This window comes from Clupea harengus, chromosome 18 (genome assembly GCF_900700415.2).
Source record: "Clupea harengus chromosome 18, Ch_v2.0.2, whole genome shotgun sequence".
NCBI lineage: Eukaryota > Metazoa > Chordata > Actinopteri > Clupeiformes > Clupeidae > Clupea > Clupea harengus.
In genome coordinates this window covers 17,945,167-17,963,698 of record NC_045169.1, presented here as the reverse complement: position 1 = coordinate 17,963,698, position 18,532 = coordinate 17,945,167, and the positions used below count along the sequence as shown (strand labels likewise).

General features: G+C 45.7%; 1 protein-coding gene across 1 annotated transcript; it reads right to left on the bottom strand.

Moving 5' to 3' along the window:
* Nucleotides 1-686: 686 nt before the first annotated feature.
* wrap53 (WD repeat containing, antisense to TP53) lies at nt 687-18,507 on the bottom strand. Its single transcript, XM_012830861.3, has 11 exons — nt 18,290-18,507; nt 17,173-17,676; nt 16,834-17,047; nt 16,374-16,469; nt 15,161-15,269; nt 11,053-11,141; nt 6,533-6,756; nt 3,529-3,740; nt 3,180-3,283; nt 2,904-3,047; nt 687-2,563 (listed from the first exon to the last, which is right to left on the bottom strand). Exons 2-11 carry the CDS (start codon nt 17,459-17,461, stop codon nt 2,323-2,325), a joined length of 1,722 nt encoding a protein of 573 aa, XP_012686315.1. The 5' UTR covers nt 17,462-17,676; nt 18,290-18,507; the 3' UTR covers nt 687-2,322.
* Nucleotides 18,508-18,532: the final 25 nt, after the last annotated feature.

Sequence of the window (18,532 nt, the reverse complement as noted above, 5' to 3'; positions counted from 1 at the left end):
GTCTAAAACTCGTCTAAAATGTGAGAGTGCACGGCTCTCCGTGTGACAGCATGGTTCAGCTCTCTGTGTGGACAGCATGGTTCAGCTCTCTGTGTGGACAGCATGGTTCAGCTCTCTGTGTGACAGCATGGTTCAGCTCAGCATCCCCTCTAGGGGTGTGTGCCTAGACATGCTGCCCAGGGAACCTCCTCCCTGCTGGGGCAGGCCAGCCGCTCCGACCCCGCTCCCTGCCTGAGGTAGAGCACACCAGCAGGATGGGTTTACAGACATCTCCCCCTCCCCTCCTGCGCTCACTTTTGCTGTCTGCGGGCCTCTCCTTCCTTCCTTTCCTTCACCTCTCTCTCTCGCTCAAGACGGTTGCCTAGCAACTGAGGACAACACACAATTCAGCAGCTCTCGAGCTCTCAATACAATTATAACCTGCAGTCAGAGGAAGTTCACAATGCACTGAGTGAGTGGAGGCCATGTTGAGAGAGGGGGGAAAAATAAATGGCAAGCTGAGGTCATTATTCGGTCAGTTTATTCCAGTGCACTCTGTATAATTTGGGCTTCTACTGTAGTAATCAGGCTTCTTTGAACAAGCAAACAAAAGGCTTATGATGAACACGAAGACAAAAAAAAAAGATGCCTAAAATGTCCAAGGTACAATGATGAAAGGAAACAAGGAAAACTAAATCAGAAGCAGAGGTTGAGTAAGTCTTTTTATTCATGTTGAGTTGACCATGAGGGTCATCGTTTCAGGTGTTCCTCTTAAAAAGCTGGCTGCTCCTGAACTATGACCTCGACGCACAAAGGAATGGCGCTACACAAATAATGTCTTTTCTAAAACATTTCAACACTAAAAAATAAACCAGATGTACAAACCTCACCACACAAGCCACTGGCCTCAGATCAGTCTGCACATCTTTTCACCGTTTCTTAGAAAAATAAAACAAACCCAACAGCAAAAATAAACAAAAAACTCTCGCAAAGATGGGTTAATATACTCCTCTTACACATCCAGAAAATGATTACGGACCACTGTGTGTGTTCAGTGGTTGAAAGGCAATCTAAAGCCCAGAGACAGAGCAGGTAGCTTCACTCACACACTCACACACACACATTCACCTTGGCACTAACCACAATACCTAACACGCTTCTGAAGCTTGTAGAGACAGCGATCAATCTTCAAAAGCACACTGCAACGGCATGGCACTTAACAAGTGACTGAAAATACAGTAAAGTACAATCTAACAACTCTGGTAAGAACTCACAACAGAGGACAGTACAATCTGAAGACTCTGTGGTGAGCAGTCACGACAGAGGACAGGGAGGGTGATTGTGCTTGCGACTCTTGCATCGGTCTCCTTCCATTCCTGAGAAGTTTGGCAGATGACCAACCTGCGAGCTGGCTAAACCTTCACCTAGCAGACCGCTCTTACAGCTACAGGTAACCCACACAGACACCTTCGGTCGGGGTAGTTGGTTGACGCATTTTAGTTATAAACTGCACAAAGGGTTCAAAACCTATTTATCTTCTGTGTTGTATTTGTACAGTGATTTTATGCTGTTCTGCGACAGACCAGGGACAATGTGTGAGCAGGTCCAAGAGCCTAATAATACCAACACGTTTACTAGTAATTATACGTCGACTAAGACCAGAAATATGCTTCAAAGTCAATAATATTGATCACAAACGCCTGTTACCCTGAAAGTAAAGTTTACACAGACGGAATGCAGGAGGCACCTGCGGCTAATTGTTCTACTGGTGCGAATTAGCCTCCCACACCCCAGTTTATTACAGGCTTTTATAACACGTAAACATGTCCCCTCCCCCCCCCTTCTTTACACGACTGACATTGGATCACATCTCCCCATTCTAAGCATGATTGAAATTCATGCGTGTGAAGGAGCTTGCGCTCGAGAATGTTCTCTCTATTCAGCGCAACTCAAGGCTTCTCATCCGCCTCGACCCTCCAGACCTTCTCGCTTCCACAGACACGTCCTCCTTTCAGAACGATCACAAAGGACCTTCTGAAAGAGACGTCTCCTCTGAAAGACACCTCTCAAGAGTCTATTCTGCCTGTTGATGGAAACTTTTCATAAAGAAAAAACATAAACTAAAAAAAGACGAACTAAATTTTAGTTTAATCAACTAAGTTCACATCAAATGTAACCACCCCTACACATACAAAGAAGGGGGAATGATTTGGCAGGATGACTTTTTGTGATTTTAAGAGTAAGTACACCTCACTTCACACAAGCAGAGTTTGAAAACGGCAGTGGAGACATTTGGTTAAGTCCATTGGAGACGGGTGAGGGGTGGGGGGTGGGGGTGGGGGACTAGGCTGTCAGTGGTCCCTCGCTGGTTGGTTCAGCTCCGTTTCCCCCCTCGGCCACGGAACCCAGTGGGCCGGCCCACCAGATGGTGAGGGCGTTGTCCTGCGGGAGGGCAGCGCCGTCTGATGACATCATGGCGCTGTCCTCGTCTGAGTCGGAGCCCGAGTCGCTCTCGCCTTGCCCTGGCCACTTGAAGTGCCGCTGCCCACTGGAGGTCACCAGCAGGGGCATAAAGGGATGGACACTGGAGAGGGAGAGAGAGAGAGAGAGAGAGAGAGAGAGAGAGAGAGAGAGAGCGCAATAACAGAAGGGGAGTAATAGTTAAAGAGAGATGAGGAGAGTGACAAATATAAAGACAAAGCTGGAATAAACAACCTGGTTGTCGTAGTGACCTTATACAAATTATTTGAGAATACATGGGGCCTGTCAATGTAATGTGATGGTATGGATGTGAAGTGTGTAGGTTGTAGATGCCAAATACCCAAACTATAACTACACACTAAGTTGATGTCTATGCAGCATGTTCTAGCGTAGAGCTGTGTGTGTGTGTGTGTGTGTGTGTGTGTGTGTGTGTACAGGCCTACCTCATGCCGTTGGCACAGTCCCTGTGGACCTGGAACTGGAGCTGAGGCTGCAGCACTTCCTCCTGGCCATCTGTGGGCGCTGTGAGTGTATCCCAGACTGACACCATTCCATCAGTGTCGCCACTCAGCAAATACCTGCCCGATCTACACACACACACAGACAGACACACACTTGTTGAAATAATACTGAACGTAACCACAGGTGAAGGATATTCATGTCTCAGGTCTATGAGTGTGTGTGTGTGTCTGTGTGTGTGTGTGTTTGGCGGTCCTTACGGATCCAGGTCAAAGTAGATACGCTGGTTGGTGTTTACACTCCTGTTGACGGAGAACAGAACCCGGCCCGGATCTCTCAGGTCCCAGCAAAGGATCTCCTTGTCCTAAAACACACACACACACACACACACACACACACACACACACACACACACACACGTTGTGAATGCAAACACCCCTAGGCAAGAGTTGTGCATCTCAGGTTTCATATTTGTATTACCATGTGTTTTTGTGTGTTTAACATATGTATGTGTAAATATATTGTGTGCACATGATAATTGTGTGTTGAAACTGCCCGTGTGAAATTGTGTGTGTGTGTGTGTGTGTGTGTGTGTGTCTCTGTCTTTACCTTGCGGCCCCCCGTGTAGAGGTGGTGTCCGTTGGGCGCAAAGAGCAGGTGTGTGATCCCCCCCCGGTGGCGAGAGGGCAGCAGTGCAAGCAGTTCGCCATCCTGGCACGCGTAGACGCCCACGCTGCGCGAGTACGAGCCGCACGCGTACAGGGACTTGCATGGGCTGAACGCCATGCAGGAGATGATGCCACCCTGTCCCTGCTTCTTCACTGCGGGCACACAAAAGAAACACGCACACACAAGAGACACTCGTCACCACGTGAATTCACTGCGGGCACACAAAAAAAACACACTCAAGACATTCGTCACCATGTGAATTCTAGAGGACTACTGAGGCCCAGTACAAATCAAAGCAGGTGAATTTGAAAACGATTACGATTATTTCTCCATTTAGCCCTTCTGTCCACACCAACACACCTTTTTCTGCCAACAGTCCTTTTTCGAAAACACTCTCAGAGGTGCATGTATTTTGAAATGAAATTTGAGAACGCCGGGTTGGCGTTGTACTGTGGACAGTGAACACGGAGAGAGGTGGATAAATCTGAAACCGCAGATTTGATGTCAAACCTTTCTTGGTCCACACTATCGTTTTCTGCCCGGTTTCCAAATGTTCTACGCCCTCACCAAAACTCCTCCGAAGTGCTTGTTGTTGTTGGTGGCGTCTCGAGCACAAACTTTGGTCAGTGTCATGACAACCATACGTTGTTGTTTCCAAATCTCTCCGTGTTCACTGTCCACAGTACAACGCCAACCCGGAGTTCTCAAATTTCATTTCAAAAGTGAGGACATAGAACAAGAGAAAGCAAGGAAGATTCTAGAAGCCTGCTAAGAGACAGCAAGGAATGTTCTAGAAAGCCTGCTAAGAGAGGGCAAATAAATGTTCTAGAAGCCTGCTAAGAGACAGCAATGAATGTTCTAGAAGCCTGCTAAGAGACAGAAAGGAATGTTCTAGAAGTCAGTGAAGACAGAGCATGGAAGGTTCTAGAAGAAATGAAGAGGGGTTAACATCTACAAGCACACGGATGAAGGACTAAGACTTAATACAGCAAGACAAAAAAAATTGGCCATGCAGTGACTTTACGAGATCCCCAAAGTACAATCGAACATAGTAACGTTTACAACGTGCTAGTCAATGCATTACAATGTATTATGGGAGCTTGTAAAACCAGGAGGGGGGCCTTCCCTGAAGCTATGTCATATTACTAGCCATGCTAAATCATTTATACAATCAATCGTTAATGAGCCGGTGAAGCTGCGGCCCCCAAAGAACTCATTACTAATGAGGCCTACCATTTTGTTTTTAAGACACAGCATAGTAACTCCACTGTGCCACAAAACTTTTGGAAAGCTTGTGTGTTTTTCTTTAAGCTCAGACATAAAACAACTGTGTGTGTGTAAGTGTGTGTGTGTGTGTGTGTGTGAGAGAGTCTGTGAGTGTGTGTTTATCGTATACTAATTACACGCCTCAGTGAACACACACAAACCACAAACCCGGTCAGTGATCTTTGTGTTTGTTGTGTCTCGTATTAATGAAGCGGAGTTTAACTTGGTTATTTATAAAACATGCTGGGAGTGCTCGGCTGGTCAAGTCACTTCAGAGAAAAAGCCCAAGCCTTTCCTCGACACACACACGGCTCATAATTGAGTCGTAATCCAGTTCTAGGGCTGTACTAATCACCGGTCTGACCTTCGCTGGCTGAGCGCGTTTGCCCATCACATGATTTGTGTTTCAGCAAATTGAGTTTGAAGCTAGTGGCACCACAGCCTCCCATCCCCCAAGACAACTTCAGCCCCACAGAGAAAACTGCTCAGTCTAACTGGACCAGCAAGTTGACTGCTTACATCACCATGTTTTTCATTTCACAGACGGGCTCTAGACAGGCTGGTTTAGGTCTACGTTTGTGTGAAGAGGCTGTCTCGAGGGTGTCTGATTCTGAAGTTGCTCAGAGGGTTTAAACAACAACAAAGGCTAAAATCAAGGGTTTAAAGGGCAGGGTAGGGCAGGGTTATTTCAGCAGCATTTTTTGTTACATTCTGTTGCAATGATTTCTTGAAATCCTCTTTATTCTTTTTATGGTAATGAATACATTAAATGCTCTGAAAACAAAAAGGATTCTTTGGCATCTGTGGCAGCCACAGGGCTGTCAAAAGTCTGTTCAACTATTGTATTCATTCTGGATGAAATGATTAGATGTCCTACCTGCCTGTCTCCCTACCAGCACGCACTCATTGCACTCAACTACAACAGCTTGTTCTGCTAAACAATGCAAGAAAAGACAGACAGAAGTACAAGGGCTGTGCGCCGAAAGGCCTCCATATTTAACAAACACAAACTCCGCAACGCACACTTAGAAGCACAGTCTGACACGCGGGGAGTTGGACAGGTCACCCAACACCCAGCATTAGTTTAACATTACATTTCTGTATTCCTCTGTAGTCACAGAAATACAACAACTGGGCATTATGGTCATTAAAGACACAGGCTCACTAGCAAGCACAACAAACTGGGACTGGATACTGCTTTTAAAAAATCAACACTGTTATACTTATTTAAAGAATTCTGTAAAACAAAGTTGTCAAAAAAAAGTTAAATAGCCAACAGCCACTATATGTGTCAAAAAAACAACAACAGCAGGACAGTTTGTAGTGATGAAAACGAATTAGCTTGCCAACTGATGTTACAGGCATCCCACTATAAAAACTTCTTACATTTTTACACAGTGAATAGCCTGGGCAGCTAGAATGCTAGCTGTGATTCTCTCTATCCTTCCCTCATAAAATAACCTTGAAGATGTTGTGGACACTATGTACTTGCAAAAAACATACCTTATAGAACAGCAAAAACCTGCATATTGTTGCTTAAAACAAGTGTTGCTGTTACTGTTTAATGGTATCCGCGCAACATGATACAATCTAAACTGATGTAGAAGTTAGCGTTAGCTGTTAATGGCGTCTACATCAATATAATCATAATGCCATGTAATGCAGGTTGGCTGCGTACCGTTGGTGGGTCTCTCCTCGCAGTCGCGGCCAGGCCGGTCGGTATAGAAGATGCGCACCATCTTGTCAAAGCCGCAGTAGAGCTGGTCACCGTCGGGGGAGAAGCAGAGCGAGTGGGCGGCCGTCAGCTCATCCAGGTGGTTGTATGGCCTGAAGGTCGCACGGAGGTCGCCGTAGAAGGCGTCCCAAATGTGCACCGGGTTGTCACGACTACTGCTGGCAATGCTGAGAGAGATTGGGGGTGGGGGGTGCAATTAATGACAGGAAAAATATAAAGAACGAAACAAAAGAAAGAAAGAGATTGAGTTTAGGGCAACAAAAATCACAGATGGAAGTCAAAAGAAAAGAACAGAAAAAGGGCAGTATTATACTATCAGGCATCGCCCTCCATCTCCTTCATTAGTACACACACATGGTGAAGACACTCATGAAGCCTCCAGAAGGTCATGGAGAGGTCGTGAGGGAGGAAAATCTTCAAAATGAACATGGCCTCTCTGATGCCTTTGACTTTCTGTACTAATTTCACACTATATGTAAACACTCCAATCATCAGAAACAGAGCGAGCGAGAGAGAGAAACAGAGAGAAAGAGCAAGAGAGAGAGGGAGAGACGTGACCTGTGTGTTTTCAGTGTGACTAAGCAGATCAGATATGCCTGGGAGAAGCTAATTGTTTCTCCAACGGTGGGCAGAGCGAACCCGACAGCGAGCGCTGGGTTTAATTAACGGTTTGATTTCGGGAGAAGAAAAAAAAAAAACAATAACAAAAAAAATTATAATAATTAGGCGAGCCGTGGAGAAAGGAAAAGAAAGGGAAAGGAACGAGAAAAAAAGAAAAAAGGAGATGAGCATCCTCGCTCGAGCCCATCGCTTTATTCTCGCTTTCGGAGAAACCCAATTAAGAGGAACCCTAGACCTCACAGTCAGCCTGGACCTGTTCCCAAACCCACGCCGTGCGGCACAATGCCGTGCCACGGATGCTTCCCGGCAGCGAGGAGCGATTCCTCGCTCTCCGCGGGGAGAGTATTCGCTGTTTGACAGCCGACAAAAGGGAGCAGGGAAAAAAGACAGAAACACATTAACAGATGCTCTGGCCTTTTCCTGTGATCAATCAGTCAGCGGCTAATTGCATTTTGATCACGACTGGTACACCAAGAAGCTGCTTTCAAGAATTAAAATCCTTCCAGCACTGCCTCTGTCTCCTTACCCTAGAGTGTTTGTGTGTGAGTGTGTGTGTGTGTGGCTGTGAATATGAGAGCCTGTGTGTGTGTGTGTGTGTGTGTGTGTGTGGCTGTGAATATGAGAGTCTGTGTGTGTTTGTGTGTGTGTGTGGCTGTGAATATGAGAGTCTGTGTGTGTGTGTGTGTGTTAGTATGTGTGTGTGTGTGTGTGGCTGTAAATATGAGAGCCAGTGAGTGTGTGAATGTGTGCCCAGTCTGAAAATGTATCTGTATCAGTGAATCTCCACTGGCCTCATGATTCGTTATGATTCAAAGAGAAACAATTTGATTATAAAACTATTCTCAATAAATCATGGCGCATATTGGCATTCGTGTTTCTTATTTATAAATACAAGCACACAGATTTGAACTCTATTTTCCCTGTAAACTGTAAACAGCTGTTTAAAAAAAATTAAGAGATTCACAAGACTCTTGTCTTTTTTCAAACAAGATCACCTAGCAGTATGCCCATGTCTAAATACTACATATTTTGTAGCCTGCTGCATTTTTCACATTAAAACAAATTCGACCTACATGATCATTAAGTTACTGTACTATAAAACAAGAACATAACAAACACAGCCAGAGTTGGTGAGGCAAACATGATTATCCTAATCACAAGACAATTAACAGAAATCCATATGTATGCCTATCTGTGATGCATCCAAGAACTGTGGATTTTACATGTATTTGACATCGCAGGAAGTGGCAGCAAGGAGGCTACTAGCATTAAAGGGAAACATGGAGACTTTTCCACCTAGGCCCTATTTTTTTTTGGGACCAAACCTTTACTAAGGACAATTAACGACCAAAATCGACCCAGTATTGGAGCTAGAATGCTATACCCGGAAACTGCAAACGGCTTTACAATGTAATGTTTCTACAGTCATTTTCTACAGAAAGATGTAGTAAGTCCTATTATTCTTAATCTGGTAAATCCCCAGTTGAACTGGGACACAGGTAGGCCTCAAACTTTTACTATGGACAATTAACGACTGAAATTGGTCCAGTATTGAGTTAGAACGCTATCTAGTAACCGCAAAACGGCTTTAAAATGTGATCCCATTGTGGCAAGCATCCGAGTCAAAGTGAAGTGCTTGTTTTCACCACTGCCAGGCTCATAATGTTATCATAAGTGTTTGACATCATGGGAAGGATCCCTACACAGATAGACCTGTGTCTGTTTACCTCAACCTGTCAAGAAACTGTAGAAAATGGTTTCTGTAGAACATGACTTTCTACATTTTTTATTTAGTTGTTGTTTGTTTGAATGAGTTGTTTAAATTCATTATGCTGGCATGCATACTATTCAATTAAGCTACCTAACACCCCCCCCCCCCCAAAAAAAACGTTCACGTTAGCAACATATTTTCCCCAGTCCTAATGTCTGGACAAGTACTAATGTGTATTTGTCTGAGAATATCTATGTGTGTGTATGTGTAGAAGTGTGTGTGTGTGTGTGTGTGTATGTCTGAATATAAGTCTGTCTGTGTCTGTGTGTGTGCTGTGCGGTATGCTGTGTGTTGAGAGCACTTTGGGTTACAATGCTGGAGAGATGGTGTTGTTGCTGGCAGAGTGTGTTGGACAGGCGGTCTAGTCCAGTCCAGTCCAGTCCTGGCCAACAGGCTCTGAGCTGTGGTCCAGGCCTTCCCTCTGTGCGCACACACACACACACACACACACACACACACACACACACTCATTCCCCAGATAATCAGCTCCGCGTGTTGTTTATGGTTTCATCCGTGACCCCACGACCTCAACTCTATCGCTCTCCTCCTCCTCATCACTCCCTCCCTCTCCACTTTTCCCCTCAACATAAATCGGTTATTTCTCCATCCATTCCTCCCTTATTCCCTCTCTCTCTCTCTATATGGCTACCCCCCTTTCCTCCCCTCCACTCCTCCCTCTCTTCTTCACCTTCACCATAAATCAGTTACTTCTCTCCATCGTTCTCCTCCTCCCTTCCCTCCCTATCGCTCCACTCTTCCTTTTCAACATAAATCGTTTACTTCTTCCACCTCCTTCAGTGTCTCTCTTTCCCTCCATCTCTCTCTCTTCCCGTTCTCTTCCCCTCATCAGGTATTTCCATCTCCATAGGGGAGAGACCCTGCATCCCAAGTGGTTGGTTGTTTATTAAAAATAACACACGCAATGGGCAACGAGCCGTTGTCTTCAAGCCATCTTCTTCAGTCCAAATCGTTCTGGCAAGTTTAGCAATCGGCTTGCCATTTCTAGTGGGGAACGTGGAACAACTCCACTCAAAGATGATGATTAGATGTCAGATAGAAAGAGAGGGACAACCTCTAAGAGAGAGAGCCGGCTCAAAAAACAGAAACCTAGCTTCATGCATGTCGTCGTCAGGCTGTGAACTCAACCTCACCTTGCCATCATCCTCAGCCTTAAAAGGAAGACAAAGTACTTGGCACACACGGCTTCCACTCAAGATCTTTGGCCGATAAACTGTGGCTATGGAAGGGGATGGACATCATTTCTCTAAACACACGCGTCACACACACAGCACTCTCCACCCTGAGGGTCAACACATCCTCGCCGTTTGGGTGCTTCTTCGCAGTTTGTTTCCTTAAAACGCTGCTTTCACACTTCTCACACCACACACGGCCAGCTATGGCCGAGCCTCTGCATTACAAACAGCTACCAGTGGAGGGGAAGTGCCCTGCTCGACACACACACTCACACACACACTTAACCTCCAGCTCGGGGCACAAGATTCCACACACACACACACACACACACACACACGAGATTCCTGTTGAGAGAGCAGAGGCTCTCTGGGGGAGAGCTGAACCGTCTGCACTGTCTGACAGAGAACTAGCAGCAGCAGCAGCAGAAGGACGGCCTCTACTCTACTCTCCTGCTCTCCTTCTTTCCCTTGCCCTCCACTCTCTTCTCCTCTCTCTTATCCCTCGCTTTCTCTCTCAGAGGCAGAGAGAAAGAGAGAGGGGTCAGTGATGGGGTCACTATCCCACTCTCCCATGGCGACTGAGGGGCTGAGGGGCTGTTGATCTACTCTCTCACAAAAGAAATGTGTCTAAATCAGGCCACAGTCAAGGTCTAAGCAAACCGCATAAACGTTCTGGGTCCTGCCACGAGCCTTTGCCGTTTGACGACTGGAGGTCTGATCAGGAGCCTGAGAGGAAACTAATAGCACTGAACAGCTGGGTGGGGTTGTGTGTGTGTGTGTGTGTGTGGGGGGTTGTAAACAGCTGGGTGGGGTTGTGTGTGTGTGTGTGTGTGGGAGGGTGGGGTTTGTACACTGTGCGTGGCAGGGCCCAAACTCACAAGCACGTGTCGGGGTCCAGCGAGCTCATCTTAGGGTACCAGCAGTAGTCGTAGATGGTGTCGCCTTCTGCCATCCGCAACACTGGAGTCTGTGGAGGAATATATCAGAGAGAGAGAGAGAGAGAGAGAGAGAGAGAGAGAGAGAGAGAGAGAGAGAGAGAGAGAGAGATAGATAGATAGAGAGAGAGAGAGAGAGAGAGAGAGAGAGAGAGAGTGAGAGAAACAGACAGAGAAAAAGAAAGAGAAAAAAACAGAGACAGTCAGACATGTAATTACTTAAGAATAAGTACGCTACAGTCTCTTTCTTCATGCAGATTGAGGACATGTTCTTTGTGTCATGTTATACAACTCCTGTGAACACATATTTTTTTGATTACACTTTTACTGCAAGAATGCTTTTGGGAACCTAACCGTCAAACCAGTAATGCACAGTTTGAAAGTGATACACAATGAGAGTTCGAGCGAGGGCGGGAGGTTTGGGGAGTGCAGAGGACCAACTGCCAAACTCATAAATAAGACGCACAACTGTGACCAAACTGGCTGGGGTTTAAAGCAGCCATTTTGACACACATCATAGCAATTTGGGCAAAGGTTCACAGAGGTTCCATTTCCCGTTGCCGTGGCATTTTTGTGGGATAACATTACTCATCCCCGTGGAGATCGGGAAACAATGGAGCGGAGTTTTTCCAGGTCTATCAAACCGTATTATAACATCAATGTGCCATTATCCCATTATTACAACGTCTCAAACAAGAGCCGCAGCCAAGGAATACCATTAAAGCATTAAACTAAACCATGCATGTCTGGCCCAAGCTGTAGATGGCCATCATTAAATACAATAAACTAACCCCTAATGCGATCCATCCTTTCGAAATCTGAAAAATGTTTTTGACACGGACAAGCTGGGGTTTTCATCTCGAATCAAGAATTCAACATAATCTCCGGGCAAACGCAAATCCATGAAACAAATAAATGACAAATGAACCGTCCTCTGGCGTGGAAAGACAAATGTTGCAATGCTGCAGTTGTGTGTGTGTGTATGTGGAGGGGAGGGGGGGGGGGGGGGGGGGGGGGCTCTCATAATAATTGATGGACTGTGCTGAACAAACTGAGCCTTTGACACAGGGCCTGCGCCCTTGGTTGGAGTCTCCCATGGTGAAAGAGGGATAAATCAACACATCTTCCGCCCGGCTCAGCCAGACCAGCCAAACCAACCACAGACAATGCAGTTACACACTGGTCTTTCCACACTGGTTCCGTTTCTGAAAAAATGTAATGAATGGGCCAACCAAGACGCAGTTACTGCTGAAAACCTCTGGAGATGCTGTGTGTGTGTGTGTGTGTGTGTGTGTGTGTGTGTGGCACTGAGAGACATGCACAGAGTCTTAGCCGAGGTGAGGACGCTTACATGACAGGTAGGATACCTAAGCCTACTCACTGAAAGAGAGAGGATGACAAATCCTACACAGAGAAGACACAACACAAACCAAATCTTACCAAATCTTACACACTGAAAGCACAGCAAACCAAATTCTAAATAAACAAACAAACCAACTTATCAAACATCTGCATACACTGAACAACAGCATCCTATACACTGACTAAAAAAGAAATAAATAATAATTAAAAAAAAAAACACGTCCTCTACATTGCATACCTATCCTCACGCTTCAGGACTGATACCCTCTCTCCAACTTCACGCAGGGCCTGGCTGGTAAGCTAGGCTTTGTGAGTGCGTGTGTGTGTGTGTGTGTGTGTGTGTGTGTGTTACAGACGGGAGGATGAAGCTCAAAACCCCGCTTGTGTGTTTAACCTAGCCAGTGATCATAATCTAGATAGTACAGCTGTGGGGCCTCCATCAATCTGATGAGATGTCTTTGTCCTCCTCCATTTCCGTTATTAGTTAATGGATCCGTTACTTGTGGCCGTGCTAAGCCTGATGACCCCTGTTGCGTGGTCTTCATTGTGAAATGGTATTAGGAACAGTTTGGGCAAAATCACTTAGATCATTTAGACTGATTGTTTTCGTTACACTTACGTAGTTCATCCTCCGTCGTCTGCATGTTGCGCAATAGTGACTTTCTGCTTGTGTTACTTTCTCAATGTTAAAACAGCAGTAAGGAGCTTTGGTCTAAAACTAGTGAGCTGTGTAAAAGACCTTAAGAACGCCAATAACAGCACTGATAAAAGCTCCTTCACATCCTAACTGGTGTCTTTTCGCAATACAGTTGCAGATGTTGTGCTTGCTGTGTTTCCTGACACTTCTGTGGGGGGTGGTCTGCTCCGGACCACAGAACTACATAATGCATAGCCTTGGCGGCTAGTGGGAACGACAGGTGTATTTATCGGCCCTTCACACGGTCATATACTATCATAATCGTTTTGACAATAACACCAAAACTAGTTTTTGTAAACTTTCCTCATAGAGTGCCGAACTGCTGCATACTGTTGTTTTAACACAGTTCCCAATAACAGATGGTGAAAACCCAGCCAGTAAGTAAATATGTTATTTTTACAGTTCACCATCTTGCAGACAGTCTCCTCAGTGCAAAGTCATCCACATTTTTTCCACCAACATCCAAATGCATTTTCTCCACAGACTTCAATGGCCTTTGCACCCCCCCCCCACCCCTCCATAACAAACACAATATGTGACAGTCATTATATAAAGACACTAAGAACAACTGCTGAACATTAACTCATATTCAAAAACCAACTTGCTCCAAAGCTCTTGAGCTCCCACTGTGATTTACAACGTTGACATGCGTAAACAACATCATCCCTCAAATTAAAGCACCCTAGAGAATACCAACACTAATTTCTCAGGGCAACAGTTCTGTCTGTAGTGTTGGGAGGGGCAGACACGCCATCTTTTTGAGTAGATCACAGTGTTGGAGTGACACTACTACAGTCTAGTACAACACACTAGAGAGTACAGGCAGAGAGCCGGTCTAAGCACAGCAGTTCTTGGTATAATACTAAACTATCCAGTTCGTGGCCCACCATGTCTGTGACTGGGTCCTGTATCTGAGCTGCAGATGTCTGTGACTGGGTCCTGTATCTGAGCTGCAGATGTCTGTGACTGGGTCCTGTATCTGAGCTGCAGATGTCTGTGACTGGGTCCTGTATCTGAGCTGCAGATGTCTGTGACTGGGTCCTGTATCTGAGCTGCAGACCTCACCATGTCTGTGACTGGGTCCTGTATCTGAGCTGCAGACCTCACCATGTCTGTGACTGGGTCCTGTATCTGAGCTGCAGACCTCACCATGTCTGTGACTGGGTCCTGTAAGGTGCAGGACTCACCATGTCTGTGACTGGGTCCTGTATCTTGCATTGCTAGAACACCCCAATGACAACTACCACTCATTTCTGAGTGCATTTCTTTCTCAAATGTTGATGTGCAAGACTCAGCACCTCTGTGAGTGGGCCCTGCACCTCTGTGAGTGACTCAGCACCTCTGTGAGTGGGCCCTGACTCAGCACCTCTGTGAGTGGGCCCTGCACCTCTGTGAGTGGGCCCTGACTCAGCACCTCTGTGAGTGGGCCCTGACTCACCACCTCTTCGAGTGGGCCCTGACTCAGCACCTCTTTGAGTGGGCCCTGACTCAGCACCTCTGTGAGTGGGCCCTGACTCAGCACCTCTGTGAGTGGGCCCTGACTCAGCACCTCTGTGAGTGGGCCCTGACTCAGCACCTCTTCGAGTGGGCCCTGCACCTCTGTGAGTGGGCCCTGCACCTCTGTGAGTGGGCCCTGCACCTCTGTGAGTGGGCCCTGCACCTCTGTGAGTGGGCCCTGCACCTCTGTGAGTGGGCCCTGACTCACCACCTCTTCGAGTGGGCCCTGCACCTCTGTGAGTGACTCAGCACCTCTGTGAGTGACTCAGCACCTCTGTGAGTGGGCCCTGCACCTGACTTTAGTATTACACCTCTACAATACTAGAAACACTCCGAGTGAACAGGTGACACACACTCCCATATGCACACGCGACAGAGAAACAGTGACTTGACATGTGTGAGCGAGTAAGCCCGTGAATGTATGTGTGTGTGTGTGTGTGCGTGCGTGTTTGCATGTGAGCTCGTGTGTGTGTGTGTGTGTTTGTTGAGGCTCACCATCTCCGTGAGCAGGTCCCAGTTGTTGCTGTAGAGCTCTGGAGGGAGGTTGTAGACCCGCAGCACGTTGTCTGCACTGTTGGACATCACGCAGGAGCCATCAGGTGCCCTAAACACACACAGAGAGAACAAGAGCCATCAGGCGACCTAATCACACAGAGAGAGAGCTACCTCCATTACAGACACCACCAGGTGCCCTAAATGCACACAGATAGCGTTACCTCCATTACAGACACCACAGACACAGAGGCGACACTAGAGCAGCAGGACTGATCTCCACAAGGGCAATACTACACTTGAGGACACCACAGCCACTGTGCGCCCTAAAATCACATGGATAAAGGACCTACATATAGAGTCCTCCACAGGAGCTGAATCCTCATATGGCCAGCCCTTGGCCTTATAGAACTTATAATAAACACAAATTATAGAATAGGACTAATTAGTATAGAATATTCAGAGATCATGCCATGATTTTTTCAGCAGCTTCATTTCCATAGGATCAGTCTTACACAACAGGTTCTTATAATTAGTCCATATGATCAGCCTTACACAACAGGGGCTTATAATTAGTCCATATGATCAGCCTTACACAACAGGTTCTTATAATTAGTCCATATGATCATCCTTACACAACAGGGGCTTATAATTAGCCCAGATGTGACCATTTAGTTGTGAGACATCTTGACACCCCACATCCAGTTGCTGTCGATTAGCCAAACATTTGGGCCAAGAGGATAAGCATATTAATGAATGTGAGCTTACATTCTGTGTTTTTTAAACAGTTAACATGTGGTGGCTGTATAATATGCTCCACACCATAGCATACTGTCAGCAACAGGGGTGACTAGACTGTTCAGTTTAACATACAAGTGAACACATAATTTAACTATTTAATGTATTTATTATATCTTTTTATATTTCATATATTAATGCCATCATTACAATTGATAATTAACTTAATATAATTCAGTACAACACATGTACATTTAATACAATGACAGCACTATTCTGAATAGCTATAAATGACATTGATTTACTTGGCTTACAAACGGGTATAACCCAGACACCTGTAATAATCAGTAAATCAATAAAGTGATTAACAATCAACATTCACTCATCATTCACGTATCTGCAGCTAAAAACGTGGTAGTAGTTGTAAATACACGAAATATGCAAGTTTCAGCAGCATTCCAGACCTCTCATTACTTACCACTTGCAGCCTTTGAGGTAGTTCTCAGGGGAGTTGGTGTACTCAGCCCAAGACCCTGTCAACATTTGGGGGTTCTGGTTGAAATCAAGACCCAGGCTGCAAACGATATGAGATAATAAGGCCTTAATACACTTCATAAATATTTGAGGCATGCATTGCATGCTGGAATAGAGCGAGTCACAGAAAAAGCCATATAATTTTTACGCTAACTGGAAAACCAGATATACTATAGGTTAGGTTATCCATAAGTTATAATGATTAATAGCCTTTTTTGTCCATAACTTAAGAGGTGGAAAACAAAATCAGCTAATAAATAAATAATGAGTTTTTACAAATAAACTAAACCATAAAACTGTATTTATTTCATCTGAACAGGAGGTGGGCTGTGGAGTGAGTTTGCTTGCGTACTGTTTGCGTATTTCTGTTTGTTTGTGTATTTCTGTTTGTTTGTTTGACCTACTATTGTGGTTGTTGTTGTTGTTGTTCTTCTTCTTCTTCTCTGGGGGTACATTCAGCACTGTCACCACCATTTTGCTCATTCCCATGATCCTCTACTGCTTCAGGTGTCCCTTCCTCTTCTGCTCCATTCGGCTGCAAGTCCACTTCTATTTCTCCTCCACCTGCCTCCCCTTCTCCTCCGGCTACCCGCTCGAGGTCACAAGGAAGCCCACATTCTGAACAGAGCATAAACAATTATTGTAATGCATTTGTAAAAGTGCATTTAAATACGTATGGCTGATCCAGAAAAGCACAAAAAAATACAAAACAGGTTGTTCAGAAAAAGTCTCAACTCTCTCACCTGTGTGTATGCTCAGTGGTGAGGCATGGTTCTGGTGGCCGCCTTCTTCTTGCAAGCATGCTGGCGTTAAGGTGACCTCACAATTTATCGCCATCCCGTCATTATCCAATCGCTGCTGTTTAGCAGCCGGGGGTACCTCCTCTTCCTGCCCCATCACCTCCCGCACACTCTCCTCAGCACCATACTGGGATGGCAATGGAATCCCATGGGGTGGTTCTCCGTCCCCTTCTGCCTCCTGTCCAGACACCGACACCCCACCTCCGTCATTGCACTGCTGGGCTTCCGACATGTCACCTCACCTCCTGGCCTTGCAACTCAAGGGATCCCTAAGAAAAGCAACCGCTTAAACCACCTGCCCCCGAAGTCTGATGATGTGATTTCCCCTCCCCGAACCCGGTGTCAGTCAAACGTTGGTGTGGTATGTGCTACTGGGGTAGTGTTTCCTTCGGCGGTGCGGTTGGCCAAGTCTACGGGAGACTGAGGACATCACAGCACCTCGGATCGCTGGAATTGGGGGGCACAAACCAGGAGGGAAGGGGCGGGAAGGAAAACAAGACAGGTCAAAATCAGAATAACGTCACGAAATTCACTAGATGAAGTGAAATGTCGTCCATAAAGAACACAAAATACAAAATCCACGGCAACGCTATTACTGTCTAGTATGCTATGTTTAGGAAACTCACATAGTGGTGAACACGATACTAAAATACTAGCAAGGCACCATATCTTAAATTCAACACAACATGCCAACCACTACACTTTCCAGATAGGAGACCTCAACTGCTGAATACGCGCTTCTCCACTAAACACGTTTAGCTAGCAAAATCTGACGTAAGCGCTAACCAGCTGGCAACTTTATAGTCAAGTAAACAGTAGCGATTCTTATAACCATAACTTCAGAACGACCGTCTATAATTGCGTACTAACTGCCAATTAAATAACTTCAATTGAATTGAATTTAGTAAACATTGAACTCTTGCAGCTCAAAGTTCTACTGAAATCTATCAACATTAACAGCTACCAGAAATATGAAGCCGCAATTCAGCGTCGTGTTTATATGCGTGTGGAAAAATTGCATTAGCCAGCTATGCTAGCTAACGTTAATCTTACCAGTTACCTGTTGTTGCTTTCTTGCGTCTGTCGTAGGTGTCAGCGGGTGGCTGAAATTGCTTCAGTCCTTCGTGACTAAAATGAAGCTTTCAAAATGGTTCGACTTCACACCCACCAAGACCCTTTACAACTAGTCAACAAAAACTCATGCTTTGTATATGTGCACACAGGAGGCCGCCATGTTATAATTACATCAACGTACCTACCAGGGAATATCGCGAGATCTTACAGTCAGCAGGACATGTCAAAG